At 44.3% G+C, this 20,613-nt stretch overlaps 1 protein-coding gene across 1 annotated transcript in view, besides 1 other annotated feature; it reads right to left on the bottom strand.

The window, feature by feature from the left end:
• Ptp99A (Protein tyrosine phosphatase 99A) overlaps nucleotides 1-20,613 on the bottom strand; it is a 109,486-nt gene that overhangs the window by 65,009 nt on the left and 23,864 nt on the right. The window contains exons 3-5 of the mRNA NM_143434.5: nucleotides 4,998-5,167; nucleotides 2,689-2,815; nucleotides 2,145-2,268 (exon numbers count right to left, since the gene is read on the bottom strand). Of these exons, the coding sequence (NP_651691.4) occupies nucleotides 2,145-2,268; nucleotides 2,689-2,815; nucleotides 4,998-5,167 (421 nt within the window). The remainder of the gene's footprint in view (nucleotides 1-2,144; nucleotides 2,269-2,688; nucleotides 2,816-4,997; nucleotides 5,168-20,613) is intronic.
• Nucleotides 14,252-15,449: a mobile genetic element.

The raw sequence follows: 20,613 nt of genomic DNA, 5'->3' as shown, positions 1-20,613 counted from the left end.
GCTCGTGCAACAGTTGAGGGGCAGCAATTTATGGATAGACTTAACGCTTGGCAGGACAACTCATACTCATACTCAGTTCTGATCCTGATCCGCAGCCCATTTCAATTGCATGCGAGCAAGGCGGCAAATCCAGCGTAAGGATGTCCCCACCATCATCATCATCTCTACAATCATCATCCCGTTGATGTTGGCGTCTTTCAATTTCGATGGCAGTTCATGTGCATATGGAACCACCAACTTGCCACCCAAACCAGCCCAATTCCCCAGTTTGCATATGCGCAAATAAACCGAATCAAGCGAAAATGTAAATAAGAGGCGTTGTGAAATAAAGGGAACGACGGGGGTCGATAAGGGGCTCCTCGACAGCATCAAGAACTCGAATCGACTTGACTTGACTCTACTCGACTCACTCCCATGTCGATGCGAATTTACATAAAATGCAGTCTGCAGCTCTACCTCGCCGGAGAATGAGATTGGAGAATGGAGATGGTGATGGCGGCGGGTAGGGCAGCTTCATTTTGAGAACACGCTGCCCAAAAAAGTATGCTATGCTGCGTATAAGCTCTGCGTGCACCGTGAGAAATACTACTAAATTCGAATTTCAAAAATTCTCTCTTAGAGTAAAGCGTTGTATTTGTTTAGAATTGTCAGTGACTCAATGATCTATTTATTTTAGTATTTATTCGTAAGAAACTTTTCTCGGACCTCCACTAATTTCTCCAAGTGTAGTGCACTTGGCAGGCGGCGGCGCGTGTTCACATTTCCTTCAGTGTTTGTGTGGGTGCAGTTATTTCTTATTTTGCATAAATGCACCGCAGGCTCTGCTTTCCAGTTGGCTGTCATCGATTGTGCCGGGAAAGCCAGTGTCTTGTCGGGGACACGCCCCCAGCCACACAGCCCCAACGCCCCCTTGTCCCCCCTGCGCTACTGCAGTTGATGGAAATTTATTGAAAAAGTTTCGCTTTTTGGTATTTTTTGCCCACATTTTCGCTTGGCCTTTGTACCGCGTTGGCGGCGCTCGCTTTTTATTTCATGCCCCGCATTGAGTTCAAGTTATTCGGAAAATAGCCAGTGCCGCACAATGGCAGGCGTATGTGTGTGTGTGTGTGTGCATGGGTGTGCGAGCTCGACTTAAACCGGGGGAACACCCTTCGCACACACACATGCTCATCGATGCACAGATGGCTTTATACGCGTGCCTGTGCTTTCTTTTCTATTTAAATGGAGCACAAGTGAAGTGCGTATCCCCGTAGTCATGCATGTCATGCATGTCGTCATACTTTTACATATTAATTAAAGTACGAGTACCGCCAGAGACCAATGGGTGGAATTTACGCATCGAGGCTTACGGTGCAAATATATTTATAAAATATACTCATAATTGGAAGCAAAATATCCACTAGGTTGCATACTTAAAATGTTTACTTGTTTACTTTTATGATGCACCCTTAGAAATAAATTATCAAGCTCTGGCACTGATTTTTAGTGGTTATCTCTAGTACTTTCCTTCTTAAAATGATGGAAATATTATGTGCCATGTAATAAATGCCATATTTAACGATAATATTTCAAACGCAGCTGTATCTTTAACCCGCCTATAGCCGCATTAATTTAATTGAATGGACTCGCGCTAATCAGGTGGGTGGCTCAAGTCAAAGGCGGGGTCGTGGCAGTGGGCGTGGCTAGCCGCTCAGCATCCAAATGCCGCTGATGGGCGCATTATGGCGGATAGTGTGCATCCTTTGCTCGCTAATTCATTAGCGCAATGGGGTCAGCCGCAGTTCGCATCCTTTGGCAAAGCGCCTTTGCGTGTGTCAATCATGGCTGCGCGTCCATCATCGCCACAGACAGCTCTCCGCCACCACCTACCTGTCCATCCGCCCAAGTGCACTCCACCCGCCCACTGGCACTTCATCAGCTAAAACAAGCCATTCTGGGGGGGGAGAGTGCTGGTCAGTTGGGGCTTAGGGCACCTTCGAAATATATCTTATACTATTTGCAATAAAAGAAAGCTTTACATATGTACTTTATAGTTATTTCTTGCAAGTATTATATCTCTTAAATGAATACCCCTTAAAGTTTTTAGTTTTATTCAGAGTTGGCACCTCTGGTGGCGCTTCGTTCTTGGGCATGGCAACACTTACCGCGTTTCGATAATAAAATGCGTGACGGGCGCATTCCGCGGATGCTGTGAGTGCGCCCAGGATAAATTCACCGAGCGTGATGTGAAACTTATCAACAATGGTCGCTCCGGCGGATCGGGCACATCTGCAGGGAAGAGAGGAGAAAAGTGCAGGCTATCAGTGGAATGCAAATGGGAATCATGTCAAGGCGAGGGCGACAACAATGCAAACAGGGAGTGTGGCATCGATGGTGAAATGAAGGGCACCGAAGACATATCGTTAATGGAATCTGGGGCCAGAGGATGTTGGTCAAGTAAACCGGAAAAATCATTAAAGCAGTTAAGTGTTTCATTAAGAAATCAGCGCAAATGAGCGCAGAGTGGGATAATTTAAATGAAACCAATGGCTTTTTTCTTGAGAACTCTTGAGAAATGGTTGAAACTTTACAATGCAAATTAAAAAACTATACAGAAATCGAATTCCTTAATAAACCGAAACACTATGGGATGAATGGATGTTATATTGGCTTTCGGTGAAGTCCTTTCTTATGGAATGCAATACTCACCCTGGACCAGCAAATCGACAATGGCTTCTGGTATATGGCGATCGTTCACCAGGCATATGTATTCCGAGGTATCACTCGCTAATGAAGGGGAAAACTGCAGGCCGAAGTTGTCCGAAAGAAGTTGAATCTGTAACGAGATGAGATGAGAAGGGAACCTAATTAGAACTCCGTTGGTGGGATATGGAAATTAAAATCTAGATATTTAGTCGAACGACAAGAGTTTCCACTTTCGGGAGGGAAAACTTGTAAATAGCAGCCAGTCTTACACACATACATGCGTATGTATGTACTGGTAAAGGAAAACAAAATTTAGGAACTCTGTCATCGAGCAAGCCTAAAAGTTTTTCCTGTTTCCTCGGCAAATTTGTTTTGGCCACAAATGCAGGCTCTTGCCCATAATTGAACTATGTGTCTTGCCCAACTTGAGCATGAAGCCAGCTGCTTTGGCAGTAAATTCATTCAAGATTTGTTTGTTTTTATGCTTTGATTTGCAGAAAATTTGGAAACTGCATGAAGCCGAAAATAATTTCCATACACATGCATGCATGCATATGTATGTACATACCTGCCCTACTCAGAGAATTGAGGCAAATTTAATAAGGATTTCCATCACAGATTACTGCGATACTATACTGTGTATAGTATAAATGTATATTTCGGGCGAATTTGTGTTTGTTTCGAATGGCAAAACTAAATTATTTCATCCACATTGCTAGCAATCTATCTTTCGGTGGGTTATTGCAGCATGCAGCAAGAGTGCATCGGGCTTAGCTTCGGATGCCTGACCCTGTTATTTACTTTTGTATCTTTTGCCGCATCCTTGGCCTCCACATATTCAAGTGTGAGTGTGTGTGCGTTTCGGTCGATTGCATTCTGGTAATTTCTAGGGTCCGACAGGCATTATTATTAGACGAGCGCCGAAAAATATTTGCCAGAATTTACCATGTGGAATTTTTAATATCCCCTACGCTTTGTGCCCAGTAAACTCTAATTACATTCAACGCCCTCATGTCCTCACATGAGCAGAGCAAATCCAGAGGGGGTAAAAAAAAGGGGAAATAAACACAAGTAAACCTTGTAGAGGCAAATCCCTCGTCCTTCGGCCAAGTGGATCTCCTTAGTCCGCTTGGCTTGGGCAAACATGAATCATTTCTAGTCTCGGTCATAAAACAAAAGTTAATAGCTCAACAGGGTCCTGGAGCGCCTGTGTGTGCAAGGAGAGGGTCATGTGTCAGCTGTAATAAAATGAAGCAGCCACTGTGCCAAGGTGAAAAACTTTTAATACACATAATAGCCTGGCCAAGAAGCAGACGCCGCACTTGCAGCAAACTTCCGTCCAAGAAATGCGAGCCGGGCGCCGAAGCCGGATTGGGACCAACTTTGGCTGCCTGCAGCTCAAGTGTCCCAGTCCGCCATTTAACACATAGCTGGCTGTGCCCCTCTTCTGCAGCCCTGGGTGGAGCTTGGCAATGCACTGGTAGAAATCAGGTACCAGTTAATGAAAAAATATCACTTCAGATTGATGTTTCTAAGCTCTGTTTAAATTTTGATACAATTTCTTTTCTGAAATCTCAACTTTCCCTCTCAACTTTTTCCCACAGTGCAGACATCCCAGCATTCTCCATCATCTTGCTCCCAACGAAGGGGCAACTTCATCATTCTGTTTGCGCCGCCTCAATGGCCCCCCGAGTGCGTTTAAGGCCATTGCAATCACTTTTGGCCCTCCTTTTTCTGCCATCTGGCAGGCACTTGAACACTTTTTTTTTCGCAGCCATGTCGCTTTTGTTTTAGTGCAACTATCAAACATTTAAAATATATTAGCCGCGCCGGCTGCACTGCACTTGGGTGACCCGGGGTCTTCCCCGATCTGCCCCGCTTTCGTACCCGATCTTGCCACCATTGATGGCCACTTAGTTGTCGGGACTTTCGCTGCACTTTCTTGTACTCATCGCCGACGTCGACGGTTGGCGGATGGCAAAGTTCAAACAGCCGCCCGGCAACCGGCCATCAATTATTTTAACAGCTTCGTTTTTGCACCCTGAACGAAGGGTCCTATATATCAGGGATGTTCGTCCTTCCAAGGAGGTGACCAGCTCCTTTGCTGCTCCTAAGTGTTGAAATGAATTCTGATATGACACTGGAGGGCCATTTCTGGGCGAAAATTGCAAAAAGGGCAATGAATCCAGCCGCTTTAATGAATAAATTCGATTTGACAAGCGTTTAAGGTATGCAGATTCAGTACGCATCCTATATGTGTAGTTATATATTTATCCTGATATTTTCTTAGTCTATTATATCCTTTTACTCACCCTCGGACTGTGGAGCAGGGGTATCCGGTTGGCAAACTGTGCGATTGTCGTGGACGCCGTCTTCCACACGAGCGTGTCCACCAGCGAGTGCTCGTTGACCCCCGGACACGGAATGGTCACGTTCTTGCCCGCCTCGGCATTCACCTTTACGTAGTCCAGATTTGTGACGTCTGCGAAAGATAAATAAGACATCAAGTGTTAACGTGGTCTACAAATGGATTCATACTTGTAAAAGTATCTTTATATACTTTAATATGTATTTTAATACTCAGTGTAGTCTTGTTTATTATTATTTCCGAAACTCAATTACACTTGAGATTATTCGAGGACAATGCATGTTGCTACACATAGTGAATGATTTAATTGGGTAATAAAGGTGTATACGGTGTATATACGGTGACTGCACTTTTTTCGCCATGTACAAGCTGCATGCACCAAGATGAAGGAAAGTGGTGAAAGCTTGCCAGAATTTGGGGCATTCCATTGAGAAAGTTGGGGCTGCGAGCGCCGGCTGCTCATAAAAGGGGGAGCTCAAAATATTTGGAAAGGAATATTTTGGCACACAAAAGCGAAAAGCAGCCGCAAAATGTTTGAGCAAAATATCTGCAAGGCATTTTAATTACATAACATTTTTACGGAGCAGTGCTCACAGTTTGTGCTCCATGCTCCATCCTTCCTCCCCCAAAATACATATATGTATATACTTGGATGTATGTGCATATATCTAAAGTCCACCATGCACTGTGTGTCAGTTGGCAGTGCTGAAAGCAATTTAATGCTCTAAACTATTTTGGTAGGTGGCCCAGCCGGTCGGTCACCTGAGTACGAAGCCACCACTTCATGCATGCCGAAGCAGATCCTTTCGAGCAATATTTGTTTTGGAAATTGCCAAAAATTCCTAGCCCTCCTCGGACCGATGCTGGGATCTCGATGTTGCGAGCGGGCGCAGGAGCTCCAATTAAAATTATAGAAACAACACATCGATTGCCCGCCCGATGGGCAGTTGGCCAAGAAGCATCCAGCATAAGCGGCTTTGGCAGCTGAATCCGCACCGCAGCTGCGTCTCCATCTCCACTTGCATCTACATAAATTGCCAAGCGTCCGAGTGTTGGTAATAAGCATTAGGCATGACATGGCTCCCATCTCCAGCTACGAAACCAAAACCGAGCCCAAAAACTCCAACGCCACTTGCAATCAATTGAGAAATCATGCTGAAAACCAAAACGATTCGATTCGATGCGATTCCACTGCCCAATGCCAAAGCCAAAAACCCACCATTTAGCAATGGCATTGGCAGTGGCAGTTGCAACTCAACTGGTTGCCACAACGACTGCATTTCGTTGGGATTCTGGTAGGTTGGGGTCGCCACTTGCTGCTCTGGCGCGCTCCATTCAGCCAATGGGTTTTCGGCACTCGGTTTTCGGAGCTCGGTTTTCTTCATTTCTGGAACCTGGATCCTGGAACCTGGACCCTTTCTCCCTTTGGTCATTACGGGCATGGCGAAATGAGTGCTGCTTTTGTTCACTAAGCCACGATCATCGGAGCATTTATAAATTATCGTTTCATTGTCTTTTGAGTTCGCTCTCTTGAAATTAAATTTCAGTGTGGAACTCTGTCGCAGAAATTTTGCATAATACGGAGGACGACACTCGCTGTTTGGTTCGTTTTGGTGTAATTTATGATTTTGGACTGCGGCAGTGAAGCCCGAGGAATTTGAATGCGTACAGAGAGAGAAAAGCCATGGAATTTGGCATAAATTTATTGGTATGAACAGAAATATAGTCGCACATCTAAGGCCATCCCATTTCTCCCAGTGACCTTGTGGAATTGGGACCGTTTTTGCATATTCCGCCTGGCGAATGCAGATGAGTTGGATGGCCAGAAACAGAGGGCGAATCGCTGTTTAATTTCCTGATGCAATGGCCCCGAGTTCAGGAAACAATTGCACACAATTTATGACGGGGCTTTTTTGACGACTGCCCCCAAAAGCGTTTTCGTACTAGAAGTTGGCAATTAAGCAGCAAACAGAGCGACATTCAAACTTGCAACCAACCAGAGAGTGAGACTATCAGCCAGACAGACAGACAGACGGGCGCTGTAAATAAATTATAATTATTTTGTGCCATTGAGGCGGCGAGTGCTCAAGGGATTCGCTTTGGACCGCAGGAAAATTAGCCAACGACAAAATCGAAATAAGTTGCCCGACCAGAGTTGTGACCACCCTTCGGTTTCCGGTTCGCTTTGGATTGGATTGGATTGAGCTAATAATCAAATTGAATGCAACCCCCGACGACGACGAGGACGACTCGACCGGCAACAATTAATTTTATTTATGTTGATTCTAATCAACGGACAAGCAGACAGTGGGATTTCTGGCTATGCGATTCACGGGCTGCCATGGCGAGGGGTTTGTGCCTTTGAAATCCGGGCGGAAAAACCGACGGAGCGCATGAGAGATGAAAATATTGAATTCATGCCTCGCTGCTCGCAGCTTCAACGGAAATATATTTAGCCCCTGCCACAGGATAATGCACTGAGATATAATTGATTTGGTTTTTTATTTTTAGCAAAGTTAGGCCGTTAAAACGGGGGAGAATTGTAAGCATTTATGCTGGGAAGGGTGTTGTTGAACAACTAATCAGAATTAGACACTGTTCAAAATAAGGAAATTATTCAGAGAGTATTCAGATTGTTTCCCACTTTTTTTTTAGATAGTTTCAATTTGAAACATTTTCGTTTTCGTCCCGTGCACGGCAAGCATCAATATTACAGCACTTAGCCGCCCCTTATTGTTTGTCCTGCCATCTCGTGAGCTCCTCTGACCCGTTGCCATGTCAATTGTCTGTAAAAACACTCCACGATTGGAGCTCACATGGCTGAGCTCGTTTTGAGGAACTGGAACTGGAACTGAACTGCAGCTGGAGTGTGGCGCTTATAATATTCAGACTTTGTTGCTGGCTGCTCAAGAAGTACTCGTGTTTATTTGCATACAGCTGCATCGATTTGGGGAGCATTTAGTGCCTGGGACTTGTGAATGGAAAGCCATTTGGCAGCTGGTCGGGGCAGTAAGCCCTTTTGGCAACAACCTAACCGTATTTGGCTTTCAATTTCAGCACATTCCGTGTGTCATCTGCGCACATCTCGTGCCCATTTTGTGAATGTTCTGCGTTCGTGCCACCAACAAGTTGCAGTCTTTCTATGGCCTGCAACTGCACTTTGAAGTGCATCTATTTGGAAACCATTGCGATGCATTTTACACAGCGACTGCCACTCGAGCTTGGCAGCTTCAAAGGGAGCATTGAATAAGGATGCCGCAGTTTATCTCTCTCCCCCCCGAGGTCCCGGTGCGGTGCATCAACTTCAGGCGGTATTAAATCCCGGATTGGATGAGTAATTATCCAATTAAAATTGAAGTTTTGGTTGCTCGAGTGCTGGACAACACTTGGCTGGGCTGGCAACTCCACGGCCAGGACGAGTCGAGGCTCATAACTTGAGGCACGTGGCCAGTCAGTCAGTCGGTTGGAAAAGGATGTGCCACGCATGGGGGCACTGAAAAAAAAAGGTTCACAAATTCACTGGAATTATTGTAAAAGAGGAATGAATTTGAAAAGATTCTTGGAATCTTATTATCTATGGTGTCCTTGTAAGATTCTTTTGTATAGATATAGCTGAAAATGTTCATATTTTCCAGTATCATTCAAAACGAATTCATTTGAAATTTCCTATGAAAAATATTTAATAGCAGTGTGAGTGCGTATCTGTGTTTGGCCGCCCATCCGCCCGTCTGTCGTCCTGTCTGCTGTTTGTATAGACATTTTGCTGTCATCCTGCGATGGCCGCCGACTGCCACAGAAGCCGAGCAATAAAGGCGTGTGCAGACATCGATGGAAAGGACATGCGAGCAGCATCGTGCTCATGACAACCCGGCCACGCATACACTCTCACGCACACACACACACACACCACACTCACACACACATTCATCGCAGGCAGCCAGACAATATCCCTTTTTTATGCCTGAACGCAGCAAATAATGAAATTATGACAAGCGTCGGGGGTCGGGAAAAATTCTGGAATATAAGATGGGCACTTCTTGGGATGACGAAAACGAGATAAAAGCTGACAAGTGGCGAATGTGAAATATGATTGAGCAGGGCCACGCCCACCCACGCACACTTAACTTTAACTAGGCAACTTGAAGTGTTTCAGCCTTGGGTAAACATATGTACAGGCGATCCGGTCGTGAGTAGAAAGAAGCCCTTCAAGGCACCCAGGATCAGTCAATAATGCTGACATCGAATTGAAGCCAAGCTGATGGCAACTGTCAGGCAAATGTGTTTCAATTTCGTTAAACTTCGAGCCAAAAGATGGGCGCGGGTTAAGGGTTAACGTGTACGGGGTTTTGGGTCACATCTCCACTGCGTGGGTGGTTCAAGGATGCGGACGGTGGACTGCGGACGGCGGACTGCGGGTTGCGGAGCAACCGACAGTCGGCGGCCAGCGGTAATCCCTTCCGTTTCATTACACAAATGCGGCTTAAGGGAAAATATATTATAAATACCAACAACAATATGAAAGCCCCATAAAATACGAGGCATATTAAAATGCAAATAAACCAACGGAAGCATCCCACACATGCACGGCGGAAAAGTAAACAAAATTGTTCAGCAGTCGAAAGTTTAAATACCTGGCACTTTAAAGTACAATTTAAAGTTCAAATTTAAGTTTTAGAAGTGTGTTTAAAGCTATGCTATGCTATTTGTCTTAAGATTTGAAATATATTTAATACTTGAAGGAATATTTTCAATACATTCGATTTTTTTTAGTGCACTTTTATATTGATGCTTTAAAGAGTTCGCCGCAGACCAGGTGTGTGCGGAAAGCTCACTTGCAGGCCCCTTTGTTAAATTGATATAATTAACCGAGCCCCGGCGAACTGAAACCGGATTGAAAGCCTGAAAATTGATCGTAAAGAACACACTGGATGTATCCAGCTTGCCTCATTATGGCCGCATACTTTTCGCGCCCAGTGTGTATGTATTGCAGGCGTATTCCTTGTGTTTCGCAGCCGTAAGCCAGCAATTTGGCGCACAAGAGCGTTTCCCTTTCGGGGCAAACGGCGACCAGGTTCGTCCGCTTTGCCCAGACCCAAAATTCAAATGGAAAATTCTGCACATTTTGCGCTGTAAATTGGAATTGCCAGCGGTTAAGCCGAGGGCCGTAAGCCTCGCCAGGTGAAAAGTGAAAGGCTCAAATGCTGTTGCCACTTTTGGCCGGCGAATTTCGAGCATTTGAGCGCTTTTTTGCTAGTTTAGAAGTGCTCTCCACGTGTCCTTGTATTTGTGAGTGATTCTGTGCCCGTGAGTGTGTGTGTGTGTGAGGGGTGTCCTGCCAGGCTGTGAGTGTGTGCGTCTGTGTGTCGTGGCTTGGAGCTTAGTGTAATTAAAGCTAAATAGCCTGCATAATGAGAAAGTAATTAGCAATGTGGATGCTGCTCGTTATTTCCTTTTACGCCCCGCTTTTAAACGTGATCTATATGAGTTTGTAAATAGTATATAAGCGATAAAAATATGTGTACTTCCTGCATAAATTATACTTGTTTGCGCTCACAAAATTTTGCTTATTTTGACTACGGTAGTGGGGCAGTAATAAACCAAATTAAACCTGAATTAAAAATATTTAAAAAAAAGAACCGGATACTCGTGTTTGCCTAAAAGTATTAAGTTTACTGTTTTGTTTGCCAGAAGCTTTGCGTTTGATTTCTCATATTCCATTTTCAGTGAAATCTAAATCCATTTGCATTTAGGAGTCAAATAAAAAGCAAAAATTCCTGCATAATTAATTTTATGAACTGTTCAATGATCCTGTTTTTTTTGTGATTTTTCATTAGATTTTCTATCATTTCTATAAGCGACGCTTCAATTGTTTGCCGATTTTTCATTAAACTAGTTTATCTACGGATAAAGCACACTTTTATAATATTTTTTTAACGGCTGGCAATTAAAAATACGTGATTTACGCGAAGTTCATGGTAATTAATTTAAATCGCCAGTTATTTTCTTTATGGATCGACCATTGTTTTACGTGCTTCCGGCGGTAAGCTTTTATTGTTTCCTCAGCTCGGTATAGTTTAAAGATTAAAGAGCAATGCTTTTCCACACAGAAACGTTCTATTCGGAAAATTATTCTTCGCCGCGCTATTTGCAATGCAAAATGAAGAGGATTTTAATTTGAAACCGCAGTGAGGAGAGAAAGCAGAAATCGAAAAGAAATTACAATGCTGTGTTTGCATGTCTGAAATGTCACCTGGCACACGCACACTGGAACACCTCTCGCGCACACACACACACACACCCATTCACATGCATATGAACACCTCACCTGTGTAAACTAAATAAAACCCGCCGACAGCAACGAAAACAAAAAGCGACACGGAGAAAAAGAGCACCCACACCCAGGAACCAAACTCAAATAGCAGAGTAAGTTCTTTTCTCATTAAGCCCTGTGTTTACACATAGACACCCGTCCACTCACACATACACTCTCATACACACACGTACATGGGGGCAGGCCCCCTCATACACACGCAGACCTCCTCCAGTGTTGTATACATATTTGCTGAATTTTCACACCAACAGTGAACGAGCCTAATGAGTCCAAAATCCGTTGCCCGCAACTTTCCCACTGCCACGCCCCTCTCCGGGATACGATAGCCCTGAACCGCCCACTTCATCCATCCCCCCCCCCGCACTTTCCACCAGGCCATCAATTGAGAAGAGAGGCCCTGGTGTAATTTGTTGAAAAGCCGCGTGGTAAAAAAGAAACATGTTAACACTGGACTATTCGCTAAAACAATACAAACACCAATACAACAAACAACAACAAATACGACAAAAACAACAAATACCACCACAACATCCGAAAATAGGGAGCAAGTTTTAATTAATCATGACGAGCTAAACAAAAGTCGTGTTTTGTTACAGGGAAAATAAAAGTGCAGTGCATTCGAAAACTGCACTGTTTGTCGATTCCAATTGAACAAGTTTAAACTATTTATTGTTTTAGTCTCTGATTCTGCCAATTGTACACTATGTTTTCTAAACTTTATAACACAATTAGCTCGAAATTGTTCTCCGTGTAGATGAAGGGCAAAAGCTTGACTGGCAGTGAACAAAAATGTCAGTGGCAAACGTCTAGATAAATATGTCAGCAACAAAGCTGGCAGCCAATCCAGCTGCCCCCATTTCCAAAGGAAAATCCACCACCCAGTGCCCATGCCACTGCCACTGCCACCCACTTGGTGAGTGGCTGACAAATATTTGCCTGAGCGATAATCAAATTTACATTGTGCTCAAGTAGAAAACGAAGAAGTGGGAGGAGTGCTAGTGGGCCACTTAGAGGTGGCTTTTCGAGTGGGTGGTGCTCGTCGGTTGGTTGTAGTAGTGGGTGGTAATTGCGACGCAAATGACACCGAAGGCCATTGGCATCACTCGCCAAAGGAGCAACAGCTGGAGCAAACTGCGGGCTGCAGCTGCCGGAGGAACTGGAACATCAGCAGCGGCAACAGAAACAGGATCTGTGAACAGGTACAAGCGCATTAAGCCAAAGGCAGGCCGCCAGCCGGAAAATACAAGGAAAATTACTTAACTCCCGGTCGTCATTAAAGAGCTTGGCCCGCCGCCGGCTTTTGCCGCGATTTCCATGATTCCATACCTCGGGAACGCTGCGCACCCCAAGAACAAGGACCTTCGCTCCACATGCTGCAAGTGTGGCTGCCGCCGAAGGACATTAAAATTGTTTCCGCTCTTCGGCTCGCGTGTCACTGTGCGTTTGCGAATGTCCTTAAAGTTTATGCTAATGGATGCCCGCATGCATCTGTGTTTGCATTTTAAAATGCGGGCTAGCCAGCGAAGCATGGCGACTCAAAAGGGATTTTCTAGGTCCGTTCACGTGGTTTAAATAACTTTTTATAAGGGTGACGAAGATGTGTCTGCTACTTGTACAATATTTCCTACTCTCAGTTTAAACTAAATCTTTAACTTAATTAGAAAGCAGGAAAAGTCCACATACTCTCTCAACAAAACTTAAAAGACCCACTCACAAATCATTCCAGCAAATTGCCACGCCCATTTCCAGTACGCCCACTGACATTGGACGAAGTGAACAACAAATTACACGACTCTAGAGAATTCATCCCTCGAAATATTTGCGGCAAGGCGAATGCTGCGAACCCAACATGTCTAATAAATTAAAGCGGCTAACTGGCAGCTCCTTCTTGGCCCCACTATATCTTGTCGATTGGCCCGATTCGGATTCGGATTCCGATTCCTCTGCCTCAACCCATTCTCCGCCAACAGAAGAGCCAACGCAACCAACACACCCAACAAATTTCGCTTAAATTAAACACAAACGACAAGTTGAACTGTAAACAAATGCGACAATTTATCTTACTTTCGTTTAATTGTCAGCGCCAAAATGCTTGCCGAGGCAAAACCAAAGAAAACAGACAAAGTGGAGCAGTCATGATTATATAACACAACAATACACCCAAATAAATATATCTATATATGTGTATAAACACGAATGCGGATAAGTGTGTGTGTGTGTGTGTGGGATAATCAACGTGAAATTAGCGCTGACAAATTGCCAAAATGCCAAAAGGAAAATGTTCGCTCAGGATCAGCGCAGTTACTCTGGCTTTCCACTTTCCGTGTTATCTGGCAAAAGCGAAAATTCAAAAATTTTCCCACAACCCACTGACATACACACATACACACACACACATGCACAAACTGGCGCACAGAGAGAAAATAATGGGGAGCGTATTTATTTTTCCACGAACAAAAATAGCGAATACAATGCAAAAACAGGCGGTGGAACGGTTTGTCTGGCCAGCAAAAATATTTTCATAGATATTTTTGCGCTATTTAAATGCCGCATATTTCATCCATCTAAGCCCCAAACTCTCGGCTTTTCATCAGAGCTGCTACACTTGGCGAAAAAACTTAGTTAATAAGCTTTTTAAAGTTTTTTATTTTGTGTGATTATATTATAATCATGAATATTTAAGCCTATTCAATCACTTTTAGATTTGAACACTAAAAAGACTTAGCTGTTAGCCAAGTTTAGTTGCCAGCACTTTAATTACATTCCTCCTATTTCAAACTGTCTGCCTCTCGTAGTTTTTCGTGCCCAAAAAAGTATGCTACGCTTTGTGGTTCCCACGCAGCGTTACTTTGCAGCGCCGCCTGGCATTTTTACGATGATGTTTTTATTATTTGATCAACGCACTGTTACCCATGCGGCAACTTAATTTGATCTGCTTAAATTATTTTATTTTACAATGTGTCTTGGTTACTTAAGACTAACAGATTTTTAATCCTAAAAATGATAGGGAGAATTATAATAGTTGATATAACATAGTAATTATTATTTATTTGATTATTCTAATGAATTTTAAAACTAAGACTTTCTAGGTCAAAACCAGGTTAGGGAGGTCATGAGGGTGGTGTCGCTTGAGTCTTCTTTTGACTCTAGTCCGAGGGTCAGCATTGACCACAGCTGCAGTTCCTAGCTTCCTTGCTAGGCTGTTGGGGTGTACATTAAGCCTTTCCATATATTTTTGGGCAATGTTCTGGAGCTTGTCTCCTAATTTGGGCACCTTGAGGTCGCGTTCGATGTCTCTTGTTCTCATATACCAAGGAGCCCCCGAAATTCTTCTTAAGGTCTTCGCCTGTAAGATCCGGATCTTATTAAGGTGACTCTTCGCAGCAATGCCGTATACCTGCAGGCCGTAGAACAGGCAGGGGGCCAATATGGACTTGTAAATATTGACCTTGCAGCCAAGCGACAGTTTGTTGCGTGGTGCAATGAGCCAAGACATCCGAGCAACCTTGGTCCTGAACGCTTGCTGAATATTTGTGATGTGCCTGCTGAAGGTGAGCTTCCTATCGAGGGTAATACCAAGGTATTTATAAGCCTGATGGTGTCTGATCAGTCTCCCATTCAGACTGACACCCGGACAGCTACCTGTTCGGTTGGCGAACGTCACATTGGCACACTTCTCAGCGTTGATGCGCACATTCCAGTTCTCAGCCCATTGCTGGAATGCATCCAGGTATTCCTGTAGACCAGAAGTGGCAGCCAGGATACTTTTACTTTTCGTGAGCACAGCAGTATCGTCAGCGTAGGTGGCTATGAGCACATCTTCTTCGTCTACCTCTGTGACTGGTGTGTGAGTAGGCATGTCCGAAGCAAAAACTGAGTATAGGGTTGGGCCAAGAACGCTTCCTTGAGGAACTCCAGCTGCAATTGGCTTGATTGATGATTTGTACCCATCAACAGAGACGTGGAATGTGCGTTCTTCCAGGAAACTTTTAACAACCAAATATAGCTGCGGCGGGAACAGCCTCTTCGCTTTGTACAGGAGCCCAGGGTGCCAGACTCTGTCAATCCCACGCAGCGTGCAATATGATAAATAGAGTGTGCAGCTGTTGTTGCTGTGCTCTAGTATTTGATGGTAGTGGTGCGGGGCCTGTTCATCACAAAGTGGGTCAGTTGTTTACTGACACAGTGACTCTTAAGTGCACCCACACACTCGCTGCGAAAGTATGCAGCTGATGTTGCGTTGTGTTTGATACACTCGAGCGTCGACAGACGCACTCAACGCCGCAGCAGCAACGTCCTCCACATCGCAGCAGCCACATCTGCAGCAACAGCAGCAGCAGCAACGGCAGCAACATCAGCTAGCTGACACAGTTGACGTCTACAGATGTAATGCCCCATAGCAGGCAGCTAACCACTCAGTCAACCTCGGCCACGCCCCACCCACGGTGGCCGCCCATCTGCGGCACCCATCCACACCCACTGAACCACCCACTTGTTGTAATTTTTTATATTTTGTTTCGTCACAGTGTTTAGCAAAAGCACTGCTTTTTGTGTGTGTGTGTGTGCGTTTGCGTGTGACTGACGGAAATGCAAAAGTGTCTCATTGTGTTGCCCTCGGGTTTTTTGGCCTGGCAGCAACATTTTTGCTAAGTACTTGGAAACATTTAAATGCTGAAATTGCAAAGAGGGTAAATGGAATGGAGACGAGTGGAGTGGAGATGCACTTGCGAGAATTGAATTTTGTGGCAAATTGCAACAAACAAACATCGAAGAGTAAGAAGAACGACACCTCAAGCTTGATTTTTTCCGCATTTTCAGCGCTTGGCCTGGTTTAGTGGCCTTTGCACGGAGAGAAATGATGTTAGAAATATTATATCAGTGTGGGTAACCAAATGATAATTTGTTGCACAGTTGTGCTGATCATCTTTTTTGAAGATCAATTACTGCTTAAGACATTCTTAATCTCCTAATCGAATTCAATCTCATTAAAAGTCGCCGATGGCTTTAAATTTTTTTTCGCTCTGCACCCGCCAGTGTACCTGTTTTTGCAGGTCAAGTGTGCGGTGCATGCCACCACAATGGGCCAGTGCAACCACCCACTCGTCCATCCAACACATTCGTCGCATTGTGGCTGCTGTTTTTGCTCCATTCGTAGGGGTCAAAGGGGATAAGGGAACGGAAGACCTGAGGCCAGGTTGCAAGCGCGTTCTAAGTGAAACAGCCAACACAAATAGCACGCTCTTGCTGCGCAAATAAACGGGACACCAGGACATGAGGACACTAGGTGGTTTTGCAGAGATTCCTCGTTTTAGCAGAGCAAACAAACGTCAAGCGTTGCGTATACGCAACGTGAGCCGATGTCTAGCTTTCCAGCCAACAGGCAAAAGTTACTGTTGTTATTGCCCCTGATTTCCAGATGGGTGTGGCTGCTAAGCTCTGGGCTAGATTTTCTAATGCATTTTGCGCGTGTTTATTATTTTAATTACAGAGCATGCAAAACTTAAATGCCTTCAGATGCAAATGGCTCTTGTCTGCCACTCATCTGGAGTTTGTTTGCCTGCGCGTGCTGCGGCAGCTGCCAGAAGGATGAGGCAATAGTTGCTGCTAACAGCACTGGCAACATCGTCGCCCGTTCTCCCCAACAAACATTAACTATTAAGCGTTTGGTTTGCTCATTAAAATGCGCCATGATTATTTGCCTATGAGCTGTGTGAGCTGGCGGAGCAGCAGTTCATCATTTGATGGGAATGGGAATGGGAGTGAGCTTGCGTGATGGTGGGGCATAAAAAAAGATCGCCCCACTAATGACACCACTTTGGTATTGATTTCGCTTTGGCCCTCAAAACCATGATGTGCACTTTTTGTGGCTTTGCTAATGAAGTGGTTTGCCATGGTAAAAATAATCCGCCCAAGTGGGTTGCCGTGACAATGCCTTTTTTCGGCGCTCTATTTACTTTGTGTCTATAAATAAGGCGACAGAATTGGATTAATCTAGATATCCATTCGTTTTCATTAGTCTAATTTTTGTGTCCAGCTTTATGCTTATGCTTCTGCCGGAATATCCAAAGGAATTTCCCTGCTTTCGGTCAAATTGGTTTTCGAAATTGGTCGGCCACAGGCAAAGGCCACAAGATCTCGGGCCAATGCCATGCTCACCTGCAATTCGGCACAGACCAGAGTTCTGGCATCCAGTTCTCCATCTCAGAACCACAGAGCACTTAACATTTCTACCAGACAGGCCTTAAATAATTGTGCATCTGCCGACTAATTCGAGGCACTTTGAAGTTGAACGCAGCCCGTTTGCTGCTCGTACGAATCGAGTTAGCTGTCTATGGTGACAACTTAAAGCTGTGCAGTTTCATCAGTTGATGGGAAAGTACACAGTAGGAAAAACCACAGACAGTTTGGTTATGAACAAAATATACTTTCATTACCAAACTTCTGCGTTATTGTGATCAATGTATTACATTGGCTACTGCATGGTCACACTGGTGGAAAGTGTGACCATGCTAACTGTCAAACGCGACGTTTTTGTACCTAAGTAACTTTTTCTTTGCGTGCCTTTAAGTGGCTTTTGGTCAAACAATTCTAGTAGCTGCTTAACATTTCCGGACACACTGTGACCCAGATTTGTCTATAGTGATATATATATGGGGTGGTTTATGTGAATATCGCCTATTTCTATGTCCCCATGTGAAGCATATGTTGAACTGCTTAGCTGGCTTATCGGTTCTCATAATAATTGCAGCTGCAAATTGTCTTTATTTATTGTTCGGCAGATGCACATGAGCGATGCTCATGAACTGCGTATGTGCGTCCTTGCATCCTTGCCGTTATTTTAATGATGACAATTGTTTGCTCTGCCTACACAAACAAACACACATACCCACGCACTCACTCACACACACAGGGGTGTGGTCGGCTGGAAGGCAGTCAGGATATGCTGGAATGTCCGGTGTGCATGTAAATTTCAATTAGATGCAAACACGAGCCGGTCGGCTAATAAACTCTGCTCATTACATTTGCTAATAAATTGTCGGAGGCAGCTGGTGCAGCAACTGGATGTCTTTAATCTGGCCCTGAACACAATGGACCAGGGCCCAAGTCAGCAGTTTCTTGCTCCCAATCAATCGATGACAGCCACCGTCTGGGCGTAAATCAATTAGTAGGCAATGAATCGAAAGGACGAGGCGGCAGCTCTTCGGCCGCCTTTCACACATCAGCAGCATCGAGCGGCGACAATTTGGCAAAGTACTCAGAAGGCAGTGGATGTCGGGTGTCAGTGCCCCGCTTCCATCCATTCGCGTCATAAATAAAAAACCAATTAATTTATCATCGTCTCGATGCGTCGACGAAGTGACGAGGAAAAGGCGCGAACGCGTTGGTGTTTCATTTGGCTGAAACTCGAGCGGGTCTATTTATGAGCTCTGCAGGCGCAGAAAGCCAAGGGGAATAAGTTGAGAAGGGGGAATATAAATACGCTTTCGACTCTTCTTAAACGTATTCCTTCATAACAGCGTTTGGAAAAATTAAGTTTACTTAATGTTTTAATTATATTGACAAATATGCAACTGTTGTGCATGAAAATAGCTGAACTAATTGCCATTTAATAAATACATTGTATTCAAGCGCAATTAAACATTATTTTGTACTTGCCAAAAATTGTTGTATGTTGCCTAATCGAACCATAGATAAAATCAAATTCGAAATATTTTAAATTGATCAATAATTTGCACCTGAACGGATGAAAATTACGTTAAATTATCGGTGCTGGAGCGCTCCAGTAGAAATTGTATTTATTTAATTGAATTTATCTAGAAAAATATTTGATGAAAATCATACAGTCGGCTTATTAAATTCGGAGAATCCAGGGAATCGGGCGTTCACCTGTCTGCAGGACAACACAAGGATATTTAGCCAGGCGTTAAACGAACCTCTGCTAATGGCAACCACGCACGCAGCAGTGACAACAAACACCAAATACAACTTATGGGCTTCTGGGGTGAAATCGTGTTACCCATACGCCGTGTTGTGCCAACGCAAACGCATTATAAATGATCAGCGGCAAGTTGCGTTGTGCGTGCGATTTGCCGCCCCCTTTTGCTCGTCGACTTTTCCCCCACTTCCGTTTCCGTTTTTCGGTTTTGTTTTTCGCCGCTGCTGTTTGCCTTTTGCATATTTTTCACCTTAACTCAATACTGTTTGTTTGTCGGTCGCTCGCGAAAGGCGCAACATAAGCCGCCAAATGACTTTGCGGCATTAGGAAGTTGCAGAGTTTGGGGGCAAGGCGACTGAGCCAGTCAGCTGCCAAACACGCACATCCGCTGAGTGCACACGTATGACTTACCTATCTGCCAACGACGAAAGGCACGGCGAAAAATATAAATCAGTTTTATAAAACAACGACCTATAGTAGGCTAAAAGTTTGCTAGGATAAATTTCAAGTTGAGTTCTCTTTTACACTACATACCGTGACACTCATTCTTGGCTAATCTACGAATTTTAGCGATTTCTGTCCACAAATAAATATAATAATAAATATAATTATATTTATTTAGTCACCCATAGAGCTTTTCCAGGTGTACTCAAGTGTAACTGCTCTCCTTATTTTGTTTTGTAGCTGGTGCCTGGCAACCGCTTAAATTTAAATTTAGTTGCTCGCATTTATCGTTGCCGCATATGGTTGCCTAATGCCTTTTTGATAGTAATTCCCGGCATAAGCATTTTATATACGTGCTTTTCCGACTGGCCCCCCCGAGGAACTATCAAGTGAAATTATTAAAGACCTGGGTTTCGGCTCTGTTTTCCCTGCCGAAAAACAATATTAGAGGCATCCAGGGACCACGTGCTGTTTGTTTAGGTGTTTTGCTGTCCGGGTGTACGGTTTCTTTTCCGGAATTCGGTTTGCTTTCGGTTTTGCATAGGACCTTTGTTTGTTTTCGTGAGGTCCTGAATGGGCGTGTGTGCGTGCGTGTGTGTGTGTGTGTGTGTATGGTTTTATTTTGCTGCTGCCAACACACATTAAAAGTTGTTAGTCGGCAAATTGTTTGTGATTCATTGTTGTAGCAGGGCTATCATAACGATAGCAACCTGTAATCACATGCTAAATATTATATTGTTTGTATTTTTACGGCTAATTACTCATATTTGGACTGTTGTTCTGTGCTCTTGGGCCGGGCAACGTGTCGTATGCGTGTTATAGCCACTTGACAGCACCGAGCACAGTAAT

This window comes from Drosophila melanogaster, chromosome 3R (assembly GCF_000001215.4).
Source record: "Drosophila melanogaster chromosome 3R".
Taxonomy (NCBI): Eukaryota; Metazoa; Arthropoda; class Insecta; order Diptera; family Drosophilidae; genus Drosophila; species Drosophila melanogaster.
Note: the sequence above shows the minus strand (reverse complement) of the source record. Positions and strands in the feature narration are given on the sequence as shown.